The 21,585-nt window shown below is 48.8% G+C and overlaps 1 protein-coding gene across 2 annotated transcripts in view; it reads right to left on the reverse strand.

Annotated features, from left to right (window-relative positions):
• The window catches only part of DPF3 (double PHD fingers 3), a 283,551-nt gene that overhangs the window by 62,735 nt on the left and 199,231 nt on the right, over positions 1-21,585 (reverse strand). For both annotated transcript variants that reach the window (XR_011568988.1, XM_019969164.2), the window contains exon 8: positions 1,455-1,583. Coding sequence is in view for 1 of the 2 variants with exons in the window: in XM_019969164.2 (XP_019824723.1) it covers positions 1,455-1,583 (129 nt within the window). In the remaining variant the exon portion in view is untranslated. The remainder of the gene's footprint in view (positions 1-1,454; positions 1,584-21,585) is intronic.

The raw sequence follows: 21,585 nt of genomic DNA on the forward strand, positions 1-21,585 counted from the left end.
ATCTCAGCAGTTTTCACTGAGAATTCTGAAGCTGCCCTCTCTAACCCATCTTCAACCCACAGCAGTCCATACAATTCTGACTAGAATATCTTGCCACCAAGTAACTCTGCTTCTGGTGGTAGAGATTTTGCCTGATGGCTTTCTCTTTAAAAATGCTGAACTGAATTTCATTTGCTTCGTTTTCTTTCTGAGTTTGCTTCGTTTTCGAGTGTCTAAATCCCAGAGTCCACTATCACATGGGCCCCCTCGTCTAAGCTGGCACCAGTAGAATAAAAAGTTCAACATTAGGTATCACATTTGGCAAGTAAAGGAACTGACAGAATTGCACAGATGGGCCACCCTGTCAGGGTCCTTAAGCATTAAATGTGGGGGGTTGTGTGCAGTAGAAACCACAATGCTTTTCTAGTTATTGATTTGCCGTCTTAAACCTTAAACAATCCAAAACCAAATATTAAAGGACTAAAAGCTACAGTCTGCAGACAGAGCCAGGGAAGAATTGAGCTGCTATAGTAAAGCCAGGTGTGGTCATCCCAGGCCCTCTCTCAGGACTAGGAGTTGAACAGATGCTGTGTAGAAAGGTGGGAAGGAGCCATGACTCCCAGCTGCTGGAACCAACCATCCAGCAGAACTGAATTTCACCTACTAGTCAGCAGATGATGAGACTAAAGATGAGTCTGAAGCTTTCCTCCCTGCCTTGCACTTGAGCCTCATTACAACACAAAACAATATGAAAAGCCAACCATGATCCAACATGAAACAGCAAAACAAAAGCCTGAAGACTGAACTCATTTTAAGGACGAAAGAACAAAACCAGGTTTAGTCTTTGAATAGATTAAAGATGAAAATTCAAAACATCCCAAGCCTACTCCAGAAGAGTCCTAAGAACACCTGCCCTTTTGCCTCCTTGATCTTCCAGGCTCTCTTTGGTTTTCCACATGAGAAAATGGGATGAGTGGCCAATGGAGGTGGTATTTATGCTGCTACCCAGAAGCCTAGGGGTCTCTGATTCCCCCACAACTCTAGATGTGGCAGCTCTCTCAACATTCATGTCTCCACATTCTTCCGGTTTGCCCCGGGCACTTCCACAGAACAAACACGTCTTTTTGTGACGTGCACATCACCCGATACAAGGAAGCACACTGCCTCTGTCTCCGGCTGTTTCCACACTCTCACCGTCGTCCATAACAACACACACCGAGAAATATCCACCTCATGGAAAGGCCGGACAGACACAAGCCCACACCTTCTTCTTTCCCTTTTCCCTGGATCCCAGAGCATAGATTTTAGTTCTTAAGACTCAAGAAGGAAAAAGAAATCCCCCTTGCACTCGAAAAATCACCACCATCACTTCTGGACCCACCCTTCAGTTCCTGTCCCCGACAAGATGGCAGAGGAATGAGAGTGGAAGAGGTCCTGGTCTATGGGCACACGATGAGAGAAGGGGCCACACTCACCAGAGCGTCCACAGTCTGCACAGGATACCAGCTCCTCCGGCCTCCCACTCTTCTTGTTCATATTGGAGCCCCCCAAGCAGAAGTCACAGTAGTTATTGGGAATGACTGTCCCATCCGGTCCTTTCTGGGCTGTGGAAACATTTTTAAAAAAACCCAGTGTTAGACTAAAGTGAGTCTCCACTGGCCCCTCTTGTCCTGCTGGTGTGGCTGAATCTGCTCCAGAAAGAATATGAGGTTTAGAATCTGAGGTTTGGTTACAACCAGGCTGTTTTCTTGGGCCAAGTTTTATGATTCTCCTCAGTTCAATGGTACTAATGTCTTGAAAGCCATTCAGAGCCGAGTTTGATTTTTGCAATATTTGTTAGTTCTGTGTTGGTAGAGAAATAACCCTGCTCCTCTGATTGCATCCCTGGATCACTGAAGCATCCAGAGAGCCTACGAGTCAAGTGAACTTCTCTCATCCCTGAACAACTGGCCCTCAGGGTCCAAACATCAGATGACAACCATCAGTGGTGCTGTGACTACAGGGAAAGAGAAAGACCACTACCTGGGCCTTGCCCTACCTAGGGAAAGAGGCTCCTGTTTAGGAAATAGTCCTTCTGTCTCTGAAAAGGAAAACAAAGAAGCAAGGATGAGGGAATCATTCCAGGAAGGACCCTGAAGATGCTCTTGGGGACTCTGATACACATGTTGGCGGGTAATAGGTGTCCACTCTTGTTCAGCCTATCCATCTCCCTAAAGTCCAGACTCATTGGTTATGGAAAGCACACAGGACTAGTTAATCAGCAGATCCCTAGAATCAGAACTGGACACTTAGCTCAGTCTCATACTGGACATCAACCCTGAATAGTCATTGGAAGGACTGTTGCTGAAGCTGAAGCTCCAATACTTTGGCCACCTGATGCAAAGACTCAGCACAGTGGAAAAGACTCTGATGGTGGGAAAGACCAAAGGCAAAAAGAGGGCAGCAGAGGATGAGATGGTTGGACAGTGTCACCAACTCAATGGACATGAACTGGAGCAAACTCTGGGAGATAGTGGAGGACAGGGAAACCTGGTGTGCTGCAAATCCACAGGGTTGCTAAGAGTCAGACATGACTTAGCAACTGAACAACAGCACACCAGACATGGAGTGAATGGTGAGTTAATGAGCATATCTTGAGGCTTAAGATTTTCACAAGGCACCCTTGCCGAAAGGCCTTACACAAAAGCAAAGGAATATCCTGGGACATGATTTTTCAAAACAAAGCTTGTGAAAACAGCACATGTCCTCGAGCACTGAAATCTCAGTTTCTAAGGGCTGGTTTAAAAGCTTTGGACATGTTCTTTGTATGAGGAGAAATGTTTTCATTTTCCTTGTTTTTCGATCCCTATTGTGGACACTTCTTTGTCATATTAACACTCTCTGTCTGTGACAAAGAAGAAAAGTCTCTCTGTTTATGGGATCAGCCTAAACCACAAGGGTACCTTCCTCCTCCCCAATTCCAACGTCTGCCACTATCTTTCATTATTCACTGGCTAACATTAATCAGGGTCCCGTAGGGTACAAATCTGTAAAAGGAAGCAGATATGTGAGCAGAAATACCATCCAGACAGTAAGTGATAAACGGATTCACCCTCTTTAATATGATTCCCCCTGGCCTCTGCTTCCTCCATGCCTCTTCTTTGCCTCCAGGAATAGAAAAACTTACCTGGGGAAGGCGGAAGACAAAAGCTCACAGAATTACATTATAGAGGGTTAATCCATTTATCAGTTGCTATTTGGATTGTTCAATCAGTTTCTAAGTCATTGATTTTCATCTTCAGGGAGGCAGACAATTCTCTGCAAGAAAAGTGGGGGCTGACTGGGTAAACAGAGAAGGGGGCCACACCCTGTAGCCTCTGGGAATGTGAGTTTTTCTTCATCAGTCACTGCATCTCAAAGACAGATGTGCATCATACAGAATGGTTTTGCAAATAATCTCCAAAAAGCAGGATGTCCGCAAAAAGTTTACTCTGCCTGTAAAATTCATTGCCCAAATCCAGAAGGAAGTCCCTTTCTTCTTCTTTTTCACTCAATGGCCATCTTAACCATTTTTAGAACTCTCTCAAGGAAATCCAAGTATGTTTATGAAACAAACAAACTCAGGGTTTCTTCATTAAGCAACTATCATGGAAATCAGTCAAAAGATGAACAGAAAGAAGTGGGTAATTTCAAATGGAGGGGTTGAGTGTCAACCAAAGCTAAGTTTCATGACTGGTATGAACTAGATATAAAATGTGGAAATGCCAATCACAACTTAGGTAGCTTCCTGAATGGCGAGAGATCAAAGAACTCCATGTACATCTTCACACCGAACCTCTCAGGAGGCTCAGTCTCATCACCCTTTTCTTTCCTGCTCTCTTAGGGACTCCTTTTTATGTCAGACTTCTCCCGTTTCACAAAATCTGTAAGCAACCAAAGGATCTAGTTTTTCTCCAACATACCGTATCCCTTGTGATTTATCAAAATGAAGACATAGAATATAGAGTATAAGAATGCCCAGAAAGGGACTTCCCTGGTCGTCCAGTGATAAAGAATCTGCCTTCCGATGCAGCAGGTGTGGGTTCAGTCCCTGGTTGGGAAGCTAAGATCCCACATGCCACAGGGCAACTAAGCCCATACACCTCAACTAGACAGCCTGTGTACCACCAACTACAGAGCCCACGTGCTCCAGAGCCCACGAACCACAATTAGAGAGAAGCCTCTGAGCACAACTAAGACCCTATGCAACAAAAAAGAAAGCCCAGATAATTCTTTACAGTTTTTACCACCAACAGACCATTGGTAGAACACCGTATTAAACTAGGGACTTGAACCTGGCAAGAAATAAAAAATTCAGAAACAGTCTAGTATAGCATAGCAGACAGTGGTGGAGAAATCAAACCTACAGGGAAAGACCAAAGAGGAGAATTGAATTCATCTGATGAAGCAAAGCTTCCGAGGAAACTGAACCAGAGCAGGGTCTCCACGTATATTTGTGGACTGAGCGACCTCCCTTTCACTTTTCACTTTCATGCATTGGAGAAGGAAATGGTAACCCACTCCAGTGTTCTTGCCTGGAGAATCCCAGGGACGGGGGAGCCTGGTGGGCTTCCGTCTATGGGGTCGCACAGAGTCGGACACGACTGAAGCGACTTAGCAGCAGCAGCAACATACCAGAGAAGGCAATGGCACCCCACTCCAGTACTCTTGCCTGGAAAATCCCATGGATGGAGGAGCCTGGTAAGCTGCAGTCCATGGAGTCGCTGAGGGTTGGACACAACTGAGTGACTTCACTTTCACTTTTCACTTTCACACATTGTAGAAGGAAATGGCAACCCACTCCAGTGTTCTTGCCTGGAGAATCCCAGGGACGGCAGAGCCTGGTGGGCTGCTGTCTCTGGGGTCGCACAGAGTCAGACACGACTGAAGCAACTTAGCAGCAGCAGCAGCATACAAATTCCCAGCAAAAGGGATGAATAAGGTGATAAACTTCTAACTGCAGGCCCTGGTGTGTACAGCTGTGACAGGCCAGGTGGGTGGGTACAGTTTTATCCCAGTGAAGGCCCAGTGTAGAAAGTGATAGTCAGCAGTTAGACTTCATTTTCCAGTGAAATCCTTTCTACTTCAATTCCTACTCCCCTCTCATGACAGTGAGCTCAAGCTTCCATCCATCTTGGTAAAATGGCATGGGATGGACTAGCCAACAGCTTTCTCATCTGGTTCTCTTCTTACTCTTTGGGGGTCTTTAGGATTAGTTTTACAGTGAGGGTTCTCCCATGGAGCGCTCCCAATTCTCTGGCCAGAAATGACCAATCAGGCCTTGGGGAGAGCATGCTGTTGAAGTCACTTCTAGGACCTTCCCCCCTGTCTATACATGTGTACACTTGCCTCATCCCCCCATAGTCAATGATTTACTCCTTCCAATAGGGGAGTATACACATCCAACTCATTGTTAGAAAACCAACACGTCCTGCACACAGGAAATAGTTAACAATGATGTGTGAGATGAACAGCTTAGGAAAGGATAGCAGAGAGGTAGGTAAGCAACCCAGGGATGCCTCAGGAGCCCCTCCTAGGGGGACAGAGGCAGAGTTACCAGTCACTCTGAATAGCCCTCTCTGCCTAGGTTATTTCCCTAATCCCCAGAGAGAAGAGCTGGTCGTGTCCAAATGGATTGATCGGTCATCTGGTCTGGGTCATGTCTAGCTAGCTCCCAGAGTACACAAGAGTGGGTAGCCAAGGGCCCTGGGTTGCTGGAAGAGTAACACTAGACTATACCCCTATTACGGAGAAGGCAATGGCACCCCACTCCAGTACTCTTGCCTGGAAAATCCCATGGACGGAGGAGCCTGGTGGGCTGCAGTCCATGGGGTCACTAAGAGTGGAACAAGACTGAGCGACTTCACTTTTACTTTTCACTTTCATGCACTGGAGAAGGAAATGGCAATCCACTCCAGTGTTCTTGCCTGGAGAATCCCAGGGACGGGGGAGCCTGGTGGGCTGCCGTCTATGGGGTCGCACAGAATTGGACACGACTGAAGCGACCTGGCAGCAGCAGCAGTATACCCCTATTACAGTAGGTACAACGTTGTCCTATACACAGACACACAAGGGAAGTAAAGACCAGGATTGTCTCATGACAAGGGAACAACAGATTGTGCCTACCCACTTAGCCCCCTGTTCAACCGCTTTTTGAGAAGATAAAGAAGCAGACATATATGACAACTACAAGATGGTAACATGTCTTACCCTGATGCTTTTCATATACTATTTCATTGATTCTCACAACATTTTTGTGAAGTAGGGAGCATCTGACAGATGAGGTAACTGAAGCCCAAAGAGATGAAGGGGCTGGCTTCAGGGCCTAGTTAAGATGTGGAAGAAGCGGGATTCACCCCCTGGGTTGTCAGTATTCCCAGAGACTCTGTCTCTAATCACACTTCTCTGCCTCCAGGAAGTCCAGAGCCAATTCTGCATATAAAATATTTCATAAATCTCTTTAAAGTCAATGTGATTCACCCATTACTTTACTTGGGAAGCCCAAAGCAATAAAAAGTATTGAGATTGGCCTGATAAAAGCGGAAATTCCCTTTGAACTTACATTTAATGTCTCTACCACAGTAATCCATCCTGGTGGCCCTGTTTATTGTCATAGACTCCATGAAAACACTTCTCCAGAGGATTCCAGAGGCTCATGAAGGAATTTTTTAAAGTAAAGCTCACACCATGGCTTTATTGGCCTTTGGCCTGACCCATCCGTGAGCAATTTCCTGGCACCATCTATGAGGTCATTATAAAAAGGATTTTACTATAAATAGGAAGCTTGCCCAGACCTTGCCAGTAGTATTTAAATAGACATTCCGCTTCTGCTTATGGGAAATTGAGTCCCGCTTCATAGAACAGGATGACGGGGAGGCCTACGACCCGAGTGGCATGTCGATGGCAGTGTCTGCAATGATGGATTTGGTTTTCTGTTGATTAATGTTCATGGGCTGAGATCATATAAGTGAGACAAAGAAGCTGCTGAGAAAATAAAGTGAGCTTTGAGAGAGCTTCCTTCATGGCTCAGATGGTAAAGAACCCACCTGCAATGTAGGAGACCCAGGTTCGATCCCTGGGTTGGGAAGATCCCCTAGAGGAGGGCATGGCTACCCACTCCAGTATGCTTGCCTGTAGCATTCCATAGACAGAGGAACCTGGTGGGCTACAGTCCATGGGGTTGCAAAAAGTCAGACATGACAGCGACTAACACTTTCTAACACTTTGAGAGTTCAGGGGTTCACCTAGTGGGTGAGGGGGGGTAACTTTAAAAAGTTCAAAGGAAAAAAAATGGAAATCAGGAACAAAGTTCATGAAAAAATGCCAAACAATAATAATAACAAAAGGTGGGAGGGAGTATTCAGATAAATCAAGAGAAAGGAAAAGCCAGGTCCCAAACAATCCCACCAGCACCCTGGGGAAAGGGTGAGCCAGCCTTCAGGAAAGGTGTCAGAGCACACGAGCACATCACAGGACTTCTGACTTCAGCCAGGACACATGGCAAGCGCAAGCAGGGCCCCGAACCTTCCACCAATCTACTACCAGGACAGGGCTGTCTGGCCCCTCTCTTGGTCTGATTGCTGCAGTGACGCGTCTGCCACTCAGGAGAAGAATGCATGGAGACCACAGGCTGGCCACCAGCAACAACCCTCCACCTGCTTCCGCCGAGACCAGAGCCTCCTCCCTAGGGTCCTAGGGAAGGAGGAAGCCAGCTGGAAGTTCAGGCTCCTCCATGGCACATCCACAAAAGCATGACTTCACGTCCCGAGCAGATGCTCCGACCGCCTGCCAGGGTGCACAGCCTCGGGGCCGTGTTCCGTGCCCACCACCCAGCCCCACCCCAGCCCAGGCCCGCAGCTGTCTAGCCAGGGCCGGCTAGCAAGACAGTACAGCTGCTCAAGGAACCCAGGGCGGGCAGGGAGAAGAGCCCTCCAGGAGGCGCTGTGCCTCTCCGCGCCCCCCCCCAACCCCTCCCTCGTTCCCCCACCACCCTCCACGACTGACAGTTCCCGTCCCTCCACAGGTCTGACATGTTACCATGGCAACCGGAATCCTGGGCTCCGGCAGCCTCTGGTCTTGCCACCTGTTATTACTTCATCTCTCAAGTGTAAAGCATCCTAGCCTGGTGCCATGTGGCTGCACAGAGCACATCTTCAGAGGATGGAGTTAAAGAGAAGCGAGAGGCAAAGAGGGAGAAGGTGGAAGGCAGCCCCAGACTGGCCACACAGGGCACACCAGACAGGCTGGGCTGGCGGAGGAAGCTGCAGAGACGGGGCGGGAGGTGTTGGGGAGAGCCAACGTGCCTTCCGTTCAGAATCAGCGAGCAGGCCTCAGCTGGAGGCCACCGCCGCCGCCTGCTCCCTTCCACCCAGCCTTTAATGAGGGACCTGGGAAGGGAGGGGGAGGCGGCGGAAGGCTGGGGCTGGGAAGAGATCGGTGCTGGGCCCAAGTGGAGCAGAGCCACGAGAGGGTTAAAGTGATGAGATAAAGACTGTGGGGAAGGCTGGACCAGAGGGCACACAGAGCCTCCAAGCCTGGATAAATGGCCTTAATTCTCATGCTCCTGCTCACCCTACTCCTTACGTGTTTACTCATATAAATTATCCCCAAGGCCTGACACCTTTTTTTCATTGCTTCCCTAGAACTGATGAAAAAATAAATCCCACAGATCCCAGGAATAAAAATGTTGGGATTCCATTCAGGCTGGTTCTTCTTGGCCACCTAATAGCAACTCCGGCCCCACCCCAGGACTCCAGAGGGAAGACAAACGATGCCCTCCTCCATGAATGTGGAAGACGGGGCAGCCGGGGAGCCCAGGGGAAAACAGACACCTGGATCCACTCAGCACGTGATCCACTCATGCGCCATCTTGCCACCTGGCATTGAACACAGTGTGAGTGTGTGACAGGGACTTGGGAGACGTGCTGCTAAGGCAGAATGACTCCAGGCCCCCAGAGGAGTCCTTCTGGAGACGAGAAGGCCGAGGGCTGATTTAATAAGTCTTTGGGGTTATAGATAGGCCTAAGTCGCCGACTCCATATTGTCCAGGACAACGGGAGACAGGAGCTGAAACGGCAGCACGCTGCTGTCAGAAAGCTGGACACGAGCGCGGCTCAACAGGTGAAGGCCTGGGTGGAGGAGCAGGCTTCTCGAGAGAGGCCTCTGCACCTGGGAAGATGTCCCTGGCCCAGGTTTGTTTGCATGTGTGCCCATCTAGAGGCAAGAGAATATACGAGATGTCGTCTTAAGGCTCCCTTCAGGCCTACTATCTGAGGATTATAATAGGGTGAAAGAAGAGACAGAAAAGTGAAGTTTTCCAAACCCCAAGGAACTCAGCCTTTCATCCCTGCTTCATGTTTGTGTACGCGTCTCTCTCCACGTTAGCCGTGAGCTCCCTGAGGGCAGGAGCGGTGTCTTTAATCTCTGAATCCCCAGCACCTGACACAGTGATTGACACAGAGCTGACAATAAATACTTAATGAAAGGATGGGCAGATCTTCACAGAGGCTTTTGGGAGGGGAAGAAAACCAACTGCCGGGAAAAGGGAAGTCAAAGATCAGGAACTCAGGGGATGCAAAGTGTCTCCTGAGCACTGACTGACCGTCCTAAGGCACTTCCAGCATCAGTCCTGGCTGTAACGGGGGAAGTAAAGACTGGGGGTGGGGGCATCAGAGAGAATAAAGCAGTGGTGGAGGAAGTCGACAGGTCTGCACTCCTGCGGGAAGCCTCTCCCTTAGGCATTTCTTGGAAAGCCAAGATGGAAGGAGTTAAGAACTCGCAGCCTCAGTTGGCCCCCAGGGCCCCTTAAACCCCATGTTTGCTGTCTTGCCAGGCGCCCTGAAGTAGCCAGTGAGAATATTAGGCCCTGACTTACTATGTGCTCTGGTGGCTGTAGAATCTTCCTGAAAATGTTAAGTATATGCCAGTCATCCCAGCCTTCTTTATATCTGTCTTCTTCCCTCTATCTTTATAAAACATAAGATTCAAACCATTAGACACAGACCTTGCAAATATTTACTCCAAGACACTGTGCTGTAGAATCAGAAAGCACACGTCTGTTCACACTGACGTCTCCCTCTTAATGGATGTGTTTGGTTAGAGTTGCCATTTGCCAGGAGTTTGGACCCCACATCCCCAGTTCTGGGACTGGACGGTCACGTGACCCGACAGTAATGTCCTTTGTGCTCCAGCCTCAGGCCAGCAACCGGGGGTCTGTCACTGAGGCTTCGGAAGAGTGAGAAAAAGACGAAGCAAAGCGGATTACTTTTCTCGGTGCTGATTAAGGAAAAGCACAAGGAGATGTTTCCATTTTCCAGCGCAGGTCATGTGGGTCAGTTCGTGCCCTGGCGTAGCAACTTGTTATTGCCACCAAATGAGTCTTTTTAGGGGAAGAACATTTCACTTGAGAGGAACAATGTCAGAAAGGCTGTGAATGAAGTGGCGTCGTTCCCCTGAGAGAATGGCAGGCCATCCCGGTGCTGTCGAGCAGGAGAAGCCTGGTCCGCTTCACTCGTCAGGATATTATTATCGTGATGGCAGAACTCGGTAAGCCCCCTTCCTCTCTTCCTCTCTGCCTTGCCCCTCTCCACCCCTCCTCGCCACCACCTCCATGGGACTCAGGCCTGTCAACCCCATTGGTCTGCCAAGGACCAGCATTTTCTGTGTCTTTCAGACTGAAAAACAGTACTCAGGAAAAAGAAAAGGATGAGCCCAAGCATCAGACCTGAGGAGGAGGAGAGAGTCAAGGACCACGGAGCTGATGGGCAGGCCAGCCCCGGGGTAAGGGCCCAGACGAGGACCACACCCAGAAAGCAAGCCGGGAAGCGGGTGCTGGGAGCCACACAGACATTGCCTTCGGTAGGACAGAGTCCTAGGAAAAGGATCAAAACCAAGTTCCCCCTAGATTTAACAGTGCCACATTATTCCTGGTTATGTGACTCAGTGCTTCCAAAAGAAAAAAGAATTAAAGGCAAACACTGATTGCTTAGAGGTTTTTGAAAGCTCTACCTCTCTAAGGCAGTGGTTCACACAGGGACTTCTTAAAAATGCTAATTCTAGGCCTCCACCCCAGACCTATCTAATCCAAAATTCTGGGATGGGATCCAGCAGTGTGTGTGTTTAAGGAACAGGTGTTCCTGACGCGCTCAGGCTGTAGGACCACAGCTCTAACGAGACACGTCACAGACATATCACACTGTGTCATACATATCTTCTGTCAGTGCTGTACTATATACTAATTCACTTATTTCACCATCACATAACCCTGTGGTAGAGATGCATTAGGGCTTCCCTGGTGCCTCAGTGGTAAAGAATCTGCCTGCAATGCAGGAGATGAAGAAGACTCAGGTTCAATCCCTGGATTGGGAAGATCCCCTGGAGGAGGGCATGGCAACCCACTCCAGTATTCTTGCCTGGAGAATCCCATGGACAGAGGAACCTGGCGGGCTACAGTCCACGGGGTTGCAAAGAGTCAGCTAGGACTGAAGCAATTGAGCACAAATAGATGCATAAATGTTCTCATTTCAGACAGGTGATAAGGCAAAAGGAAGCTTGTCTAAGGTCAAGCTACATGGGCCTTGAGCCCAGGCAGTGGGGCTCTTAGCTGGCCCACCTGATACTACCTTGCCACAGGCACACACAACCACACACCCGAGGGAAGTCAAGTCAGAGTGGCTACCAGTCCCTGGAAGCTAGGGCTTCTCAAATTTGAGTGCGGTGCAAGCAAACCACTTAGGGATCGCATTAAAATTCAGATTAGGATTCATAGGCTCAGGAAGGGCCTGAGAACCCACGTTTCTTATAAGCTCCCCCTCAGGGTAGCCAAGTATCCAGGTGTGCCTGCCACTGAGGTGTTTTCAGGGCACAGAACTTTCAGTCTAAAACTGGGAATGTCCTCAGCCAACCTGGACAAGCTGGTCACCGGAGTCCCAGGCGATACTAAAACTGCTGACCACACTTTGAAAAGCAAAAATGTGGGCCCTCAAGATGAAGAGTTTGGATTGTATTCAAGTATGATGAAAGTTTTGAGAGCATGGCATGGCATAATCTACCTTATACTTTTAAAAGATGACTTTGGCTACTCCATGGAGAAGAGACTATGAGAGGTAAGAATAAACACAGAGAGACCAATAAAGAAGTTGCAATGATCCAAGCAGGAGCTGAAGCTGGTGGTGTTGGAGATGGAGAAAGGGAGCCAATATGGATGGTGAGCCAATATGGGTGGTGAAGGAAAACAGCGCCAAGGATGAGTCCTAGGGTTTTCACTTCAGGTACAGCATTATCTTTTTAAAGAACAAGGCCAGAAAGAAATAAAAAGAACTTGGAAAGACTGAGCCATAGAATGAGAGAGAAAGATGCAGGAAAATGGTTGAACAGAGAGATGTGTGATTTTTTTTTTCCATAGCAAAACTCATTTACAAGTCTCAAGCAGAATTTGTAAAGGAGGTTCCACATAATGTCATAAATAGCTTAAATTTGTTCTGAAGATTAAATATGCCTGCTATGGTCTAGTCAAGGCTATGGTTTTTCCTGTGGTCATGTATGGATGTGAGAGTTGGACTGTGAAGAAGGCTAAGTGCCGAAGAATTGATGCTTTTGAATTGTGGTGTTGGAGAAGACTCTTGAGAGCCCCTTGGACTGCAAGGAGATCCAACCAGTCCATTCTAAAGGAGATCAGCCCTGGGATTTCTTTGGAAGGAATGATGCTAAAGCTGAAACTCCAGTACTTTGGCCACCTCATGGGAAGAGTTGACTCATTGGAAAAGACTCTGATGCTGGGAGGGATTGGGGGCAGGAGGAGAAGGGGATGACAGAGGATGAGATGGCTGGATGGCATCACTGACTCGATGTACGTGAGTCTCGGTGAACTCTGGGAGTTGGTGATGGACAGGGAGGCCTGGCGTGCTGTGATTCATGGGGTCGCAAAGAGTCGGACACGACTGAGCGACTGATCTGATGGTCTGAATTGTTTCTCCCCTAAAATGCACATATTAAAGTCTTCACCCTTCGTGTGATGGCATCGAGAGATGAGGCCCTCGTGGTGGGGATTAGTGTCCTTATAAGAGACACCAGAGACTTTTCTTCTCTCCACCTACTTGTGGGGCTTTCCAGGTGGTGCCAGTGGTAAAGAATCCACCTGCCAAAGGCAGGAGATATAAGAGACACAGGTTCGATCCCTGGGTCAGGAAGATCCCCTGGAGGAAGGCATGGCAACCCACTCCAGTATTCTTGCCTGGAGAATCCCATGGACAGAGGAGCCTGGTGGGCTGCAGTTCCATCAGAGTCACAAAGAGTCAGACACGACTGAAGGGACTTAGCTCACCTGGCCCTGCAGCAACATGTACCAAGAAAAGGCCATGTGAGGATATAGCAAAGAGATAGCCGTCTCCAACCCAAGGAGAGAGTCCCCACAAGACACTGACCATCTAAAAGACACTTTTAGAACTGTGAGGAATAAATTCCTATTGTTTAAGCTACCAGTCTATAGTATTTTGTTATATAGCCCAGGCTGACTTCAATATTGCCCATTAATACATTCATTTCTTTCGAAAAGTCACTATGCAATGTGATGCACTTGATAATTGACCTATAGGGGAACATTAAGGGTCATCAGTAGGACCACAACAAACATCCCAGGTTGAGACTGGGATTCATCACTTGAGGTTCCAGTGTCCTGACATAACTGAATGGTGTCCAAATTAAGCACATTCACATCTCAGCTTCTCATCTTGCTGTGTGACCTGGAGCAAGTTCCTAAACCTTTCTGAGCCTCTGTTTCCTCATCCGTAAAAATCAGAGGGAAGCATGTACCTCGTGGACTTGCAGACATCACATGAGATGATGCGTATAAAGTGCCTGGCACCATTAGGTATTCCACCATGTCTTTCTCACTTCTTCTCCTCTGTAAAACAATTTTATTTCTGAAAAGGCAGGAAAAATAGATCACAGTAATAAATAAGTAAGCTTTCCCAAGAAGCGACACATGACTGAAGAATTCACATTCATGCTCCGTGTCCAAGGGCACATCCCTCAGTCTCTGGGTGCCTTGGTGTCCTCTAGGAGACCTGACACCTACCTTATAAGGTTACTGTGAGGAATGAATGAGATAAACACAGCACGCCTAGCACAGTGTCTGACACATTCAAGGAATGTCAGCAAGTATTATCATCCTTGTCACTGATCAAGACCATGGGACTCTTCAATCCTGAACATTCCAGGTAATTAGGCCAAAAATGTGAGAGAAATAAGAGGCTCACAGAAAGGCAAGTGGCGGGTAGATGCCCAATCCTGGGGAAACAGGAAGGGAAATTCAGGGCCGGACACCGGCTAGATTCCACCCCACAGCTTCCTCCTACCCGGTGTCTCATATCCGTCTCATTTCCTGGGGCCAAGACTACATGTTCTCTTTTAGGAGCCCCAGTTACACGTGGCCCCATGAGGGCGTATGCCCAGTAAGTGCTCAGTAAACACTCACGTTTAGCTTATGTGGAAGGATTCGTGCACCATGTCTAAGAGTTAGCAAAGGTTGTGCCAGGACTGAGTCAGGCTCTGACAGTTTCGCCTGAGGCCAGTGAGACCCCCATAGGCAGTCAGCTTCTCAGCATCACATAGCCACAGAAAGGCCGTGACTCAGATCATCCATCTGTGGTCTGCACATGCTCTGCTGGCCCAAAGGGCATGGAGGCGGGATGTAGGCACTCTCGTCAAGAGGGCCAGGTGCCAGACACCCGAATCGCCTAGAGACTCATAACAACCCCACAGGGGCAGCAAGATGGTTCTCTCTGTTTCATGGATGAGGCAACAAAGGAGCAGAGAAGTGTAACCTGACCCACATCCACACACAGAAGATGGCAAGGTGGCCAGGTCATGATTCGCACACGGGCCAGGCCAACTCCAGTGCCATTTTCTCAGCCACAGGGTCCAGAGTGTGGATGATCCACCGGTTTGGAGAGCTGACTCCAAGTATATCTTCAAGGTCAGAGCAACCCCTCAGATTCTTCTTTGCTTTGGAATCTATAAACTGTTCAGTAAAATAATAATTCACCTAAGGAACACCCGTGTCCCAAATTTGCTCTTTAGGGAGTGGGCAGCTCACTTTTTCAGACACAGCCCTGGATCAAAGCCTGAACTTCCTGTGTCAAGGTTGGGTAAGTGGTGGGGTGGGTTGTGTGGGTTATAAAGCTTCTCAGGCACCTTTCAGAGTGATCCAAAATTCTTAAGCTCATGCAAAACATAACTTTCACTCTCTCTCTTGAAGCTGTATCTGCTGCCCCTGGGCCATATGCTAGAGGACAGAGATGTCAGAAGACTAACATCTGTTCCATCTTCCCCATCAGTGTGGCAATGACATCATATGCTTCTTTTAGATAATTTGCACATTATCAGACTAATTTTCAGATTATCTAATCAGCCGACATTACCCTTAATCAACTCAGCTCTCCTCTTTCAGTTCTGCAGAGTACAGCGTGCCCTCCACAGGCACACTGGGGTGGGGACTTTTCTTCTCTTGACAGATATTGAGAGCCTAGCTATATGCCAGGCCACCGCTATTAAACAGAAGACTGAGCCCTCTTGGGACTGAGGGCAACCCGACTTCCATGCCAGGAACCTGAGACATAGGCTTGGAATAAATTTTATAGATCCATATATTAAAACACATTTCCTTCATAGAAGCTCCAAGTATGTTGTAGAGAGCATTCTACAATCATTTATGCTATTAAATAAGAAAGAGATGCCATACCACCATTAATAATGTGTGTGTGTGTGTGTGCACGTGCGTGCATACTGTTGAGTCCAACTCTTTGCAACCCCATGGACTGTAGCCTGCCAGGCTCCTCTGTCCATGAAATTTTCTAGGCAAGACTGCTGGAGTGGGTTGCCATTTCCTTCTCCAGGAGATCTTTCCAACCCAGGGATTGAACCCCCATCTCTTGTGTCTCCAACATTGGCAGGCAGGTTCTTTACCAGCTGAGCCACCACAGAAGCCCAACAGTTAATAATACGCCACATATATTTCTCTATAAATCATTTATTCTTACTTCTAGTGATGACTCTCCTTTTCCTTTGTTGTTCAGTCACTAAGTTAAGTCACTAAGTCATGTCCAGCTCTTTACGACCCTGGACTGCAGCAGGCCGGGCTCCTCTGTCCTCCACTGCCTCCTGGAGTTTGCTCAAATTCATGTCTATTGAGTCGGTGATGCTATCTAACCACCTCATCCTCTGCCACCCCCTTCTCCTTTTGCCTTCAATCCTCCCCAGCATCTGAATCTTTTCCAATGAGTCAGCTCTTCACATCAGGTGGCCTACTTCAGCATCAGTCCTTCCAATGAATATTCAGGGTTGATTTCCTTTAGAATTGGCTGGTTTGATCTCCTTGCAGTCCAAGGGACTCTCAAGAGTTTTCCCCAGCGCCACATTTCAAAAGCATCAATTCTTCAGCCCATAGCGCTCTTTATGGTCCAACTCTCACATCCGTACATGACTACTGGAAAAACCAGAGATTTGACTATACAGACCTTTGCTGGCAAAGTGATGTCTCTGCTTTTTAATACGATGTCTAGGTTTGTTATAGCTTTCCTTCCAAGAAGTAAGCATCTTTTAATTTCATGGCTGCAGTCACCATACACAGTGATTTGGGGGCCCAAGAAAATAAAGTCTCCTTTTCCTATAGGATGACAACTACCCAGCCTGGCAGAGAAGATACTTAAAGCTGTGGCCCTTGCCCATGTTTCCACCATTTCTGCAATGCCACTGTCAAACCCAACTACTACTAATTGTCTGAACACAACATGCTACTTCACACCTCTGCCCCTGTGCACACAGTTCCCCGTGCTTGGGAAGCTCTCTCCCACCCAGTCAATTTCTCCTTGTTCTTCAAGGGCTAACTTGAAGGCCACTTCCTCAGGGAAGCCTTTGCAAATCCCCTCATGTTTTTTAAATGTTCTCATGTTCTGAAGCTTTCATTGTCCTGCAGGACTTTTTAAAACCCAGATTGCTGGGGCTTCACTGGTAGCTCAGTGGTAAAGAATCTGCTTGCCAATGCAGGAGACATGGGTTCGATCCCTGATCCGGGAAGAGCTCATGTGCTGTGGAGCAACTAAGGCCGCATGTGCCACAACTGTTGAACCAGTGCTCCAGAGCCCGGGAGCTACAACTACTGAGCCCACACACCCTAGAGGCTGTGTTCTGCAGCCAGAGAAGCCACCAGCAACGAGAAGCCTGCAGCCCCCAACTAGCAAGTAGCCCCTGCTCGTCGCAACTAGAGAAAGCCCACGTGCAGCAACAAAGACCTAACACAGCCAAAACACAAATTAAATAAATAAATAAAATTATTAAAACACACACACACAGAGTGCTGACCAGCACCCTCAGAGTCTGTTTCTGAAGGTCTGGTGGAGCCAGAAAACTGCATTCCCAGCAAGTTCCCAGGTGATGCTGAAGCCACACTTAGAGCACTGCTGCCCTTGGAGTAGAAAGTGTGCCATGCTCTTGAGCCCTTGGCTTCCTTCACCAGACTCTGTACAAACCCTATTACACATTCCTGCTCACGACTGCGTGCTCTCCAAGGTCGGGGACCAAGACAGTATTTGATACATGATCGTTAAACCAACAGATGGATGGATGGATGGATGGATAGATGGATGGACGGACTGATTAATATACTAGACTGAATTTATTCACACAGCTTTTTCATACAGGTCCATGACCTCAGAAATGCCCATACTCGCACCACCCGCAAAGAAAGATACCTTGAAAACATCGTCTATAATAGATTACCACTGTGCAAAGAAGATAAAAAGAAATTCAAGAAGAGCTTTGACATTGTGAGCCTGTGTCAAAGGAGTTTTGAATTGTAACCCAGTGCTGTTTACCAATGGAGAAGGCAATGGCACCCCACTCCAGTACTCTTGCCTGGAAAATCCCAGGGATGGGGGAGCCTGGTGGGCTGCAGTCCATGGGGTCGCTAAGAGTCAGACACAACTGAGCGACTTCACTTTCCCTTTTCGCTTTCATGCATTGAAGAAGGAAATGGCAACCCACTCCAGTGTTCTGGAGAATCCTAGGGACGGTGGAGCCTGGTGGGCTGCCATCTATGGGGTCACACAGAGTCAGACACGACTGAAGTGACTTAGCAGCAGCAGCGGCTGTTTACCAAGGTGGCATTGACGGAGTCACAACAGGACGCCCCTGAGTGGCAGCTGTCAGAGTCCAAATCTGCCCAAACCTTCCCTCCATCTATTCACATAAATACAGTCTATGCATGTGTGTGTGTGTGTGTGTCTGTCTGTCTGTACGCATATAGGCACATAAGTGCGAGTGACATTTGTAGAAAGTAGATGAAAGGGTCTAATGGTGGTCTAGTGGCTAAGATGCCTTGCTCCCAAGGCAGGAGGCGTAAGTTCGATTCTTGGTCAGGGAACTAGATCCCACATCAACTAAAGATCATGCCACAGTGAAGATCAAAGATCCTATGTGCCAAAACTAAGACCCAGCACAGCCAGATAAATAAATAAAATATTTTTTAAAAAAGAAGAAGAAAGTAGATGAAGGTGGGCAGAGAAATATTAATAGAAGAAGTAGGAAGAATCCAGCCTCCTACAGGGAGGAGAAGGGTAGCAGCTCAGGCAGGGAGGACCCCATCAGAAAAGTCCTGTCTGTCAAGGAGGGGTGTCTGAGCTCCACACAGCCCTGCACTGCCTGGAGTTTAGGCAGAGAGGGAAGGGCACATAGCAAAGGGGACAGATGTGCGGGGAGGCAAGCAGCATATATCCAGGAGAAAATGCGGGCCCAGGAGAGGAACAAAGGCAGCAGAGCTGGGAGGCGGCGGGAGGCCGGAGAAGCGCAGCACAGGGCAGCATGGGGCGGAGGGCAGGGGCAGTCAGAGCCGGTTCCGGCACTCCACTCTGCCCTTTCAGCAGCGGCAGGAGCAGGGACGAGCAATGGGCTTTGCTGGAGACGCAGCTGGGGGGAAGCACAAGGGACAGCAGGAGGACCAAAGTCAAAAGGTCTCTGCGGCTGCAGGTGGTGCAAAGGCAGATGCCCGTGACATCTCCAGCGTCTGTAAGGGCAGCTTTTCCCACAGGCCTGTGCTCACAAGCAGCTGGGGTCACCCTGCAGCTCTGCTCAAAGGGGAAAAAGTCAGCATTCCCACCTCGCTGGCATCCAGAACCTTTTCTGGGGGGGAACTGGAGATGAACCTCCCGGATGAAGCGCTCCTGCCTCCCTCCCGCACTCCAAAAGCCTTGCCAAGGGAGGATCACAGGCTGAGACCTTGGAATGCTGCCGAAGCTTGTCACCTTCGATTCCCCGCACAGCCCCTGTAGCATTTAGGGGCAGGATGGGTGTCCCACCCCCAAACAGCGGGGGCAGCTAATGACTAGGTATTGATGATGCTGGCAATTAGAGCACATGGGAACATGGTGAGGGGGCCACTCACCAGGGACGTGTGGGAGGGAGCAGAGCACACACTCGGAGTGGCAAACAGTCAGTGTTTGTGTGCAGGGGGCCCAGGAAGAGAGCTGCTGTCTCTTGGATTCATCCAGAGAAATTGGGGAAGAGGGGAGGGAGGGCTCTGTGGACACTGACGGTATCTTTGTTGCAGCCCATCTCCCCTATCCCTGCTAGTAAAATTAGAGTTAATCACAGACTTCTCAGAGGCCTTGGGAGGAGATGTTGTCAAAATGGTGCTTGTGAGGGTTCTTGAACCTTCCTCGTATGAGAAGGCCCTGGATGAGCCCAGCAACAGCTGTTGTTTTTCTATGCAGTTTAAACCCCTCCAGTGGTTGCATGATCCTTTATGAAGAACCCAATTTCTCATGACCAGGATGAGAGGAAGGGGATGGAGCGGGGCTGGAACAAGAGTGCTCGCTGGCAAACCCCCGAGAGAGGGGAGCACATGGCTGGATACTCAGGGATTCGTCTCCATCCAGGAGAAAAGATGCAGCTTCCTCCCTAAGCAAGGCTGCCCAGCCTCACGGTGAGGACATAAGGACAATGACCCACAAGACTGCGTGAGGAGATCCCAGTGGACGGAGAATAACAGGGGCCAGTGCTCACCTTGGAAGTCAACAGACAGCTGGGAGGGGCCCGCAGGAAGGGCTAAGGAGGAGTCCACTTGGGGCCCATGGTATACCTGGAGGTCACAAGGAACCCTCCTCTGTGGCTGCCATCACCATGCACACACACACAAAAAGATCCAGAGAGGCACGCCTAACCCTGTGGCGTGGGGAACAAAACGGCCTGTCATTTGAGAAGAGATTTAAAGGAGATACCCAGGTGGCTCAGTCGGTAAAGAATCTGCCTGCAATGCAGGAGACCTGGGTTCTATCCCTGGATCAGGGAGATCCCCTAAAGAAGGAAATGGCAACCCACTCCAGTATTCTTGCCTGGCAAATCCCATGAACAGAGGAACCTGGAGGGCTACAGGCCATGGGATCGCAAAGAGTCAGACACGACTTAGCAACTAAACCACCACTACCATAATGGAGATAAAGTGTCAGTCACTCAGTTGTGTCCAACTCTTTGTGACCCCATGGACTGTGGCCCACCAGGCTCCTCTGTCCTTGGAATTCTCCAGGCAAGAATACTGGAGTGGGTTGCCATTTCTTTCTGCAGGGGATCTTCCCGACCCAGGGATTGAACCCAGGTCTCCCACATTGCAGGCAAACTCTTTACCAACTGAGCCACCAGGGAAGCCCTTAAAGGGGAGATAAGCCAGCGCCAATTGCTGTTGTTTAGTCACTAAGTCATGTCCAGCTCTTTGTGACCCCATGGACTGCAGCCGCCAGGCTCCTCTGCCCATGAGATTTTCCAGGCAAGAATACTGGAGTGGGTTGTCATTTCCTTCTCCAGGGGGTCTTCCCGACCCAGGGATTAAACTCATGTCTCCTGCTTTGGCAGGTGGATTCTTTACCACTGAGCCACCAAGGAAGCCCACAAGCCAGCACTGGGGGGAGTGGAAAATAACACCAAGCGATAAACAGTTTAGAAAGAGCAACCTTTGCTAATCAACGCCTCCCAGATAGCAACCTAAATCAAAGGAAGGCACTCATGGCCTCCTTGAGGCAGGAGACAATAGCTATGCCTTGGCCACTTAGATCAGAGACAGGAGGAGAGGAGAGATGGCAGAATGCAAAACCCAGCTGATTGGTACAGGTCAATGTATATTCCTTTCTGGAAGATAAGGGTGATGAGACCAAGGGAACCTCTCCCCAGGGAGCAGGCAGAGACCTCAGCGTTGTGACTACTCAGAAGCTGACATGCGGAGGAGGGCACCTCCTGCCTGCTTTCAGGTTCTGTCCAGATAACAACAGTTGGTGAGAAAATAAACAGTCGGGCTTGCACCAGAAGAGAGGTTCACGAAGGGCTTGAATTCTTAAAGAGACTGAGAATTAAAGAAGGTGCTATGGTCTGAATCATGTCCCCCCCAAACTCACATGTTGAACTCTAACCCCCAGGATATGACTATATTTGGATCTAGGACCTTTAAAGAGATGATGAAAAAGCACAAGTTAGAATGAGACTGTTAGGATGGGCCCTAATCCAAGCTAACTGGTGTCCTTATAAAAAGAGGAAATCTGGACACACACA

This window comes from Bos indicus, chromosome 10 (genome assembly GCF_029378745.1).
Source record: "Bos indicus isolate NIAB-ARS_2022 breed Sahiwal x Tharparkar chromosome 10, NIAB-ARS_B.indTharparkar_mat_pri_1.0, whole genome shotgun sequence".
Lineage (NCBI taxonomy): Eukaryota > Metazoa > Chordata > Mammalia > Artiodactyla > Bovidae > Bos > Bos indicus.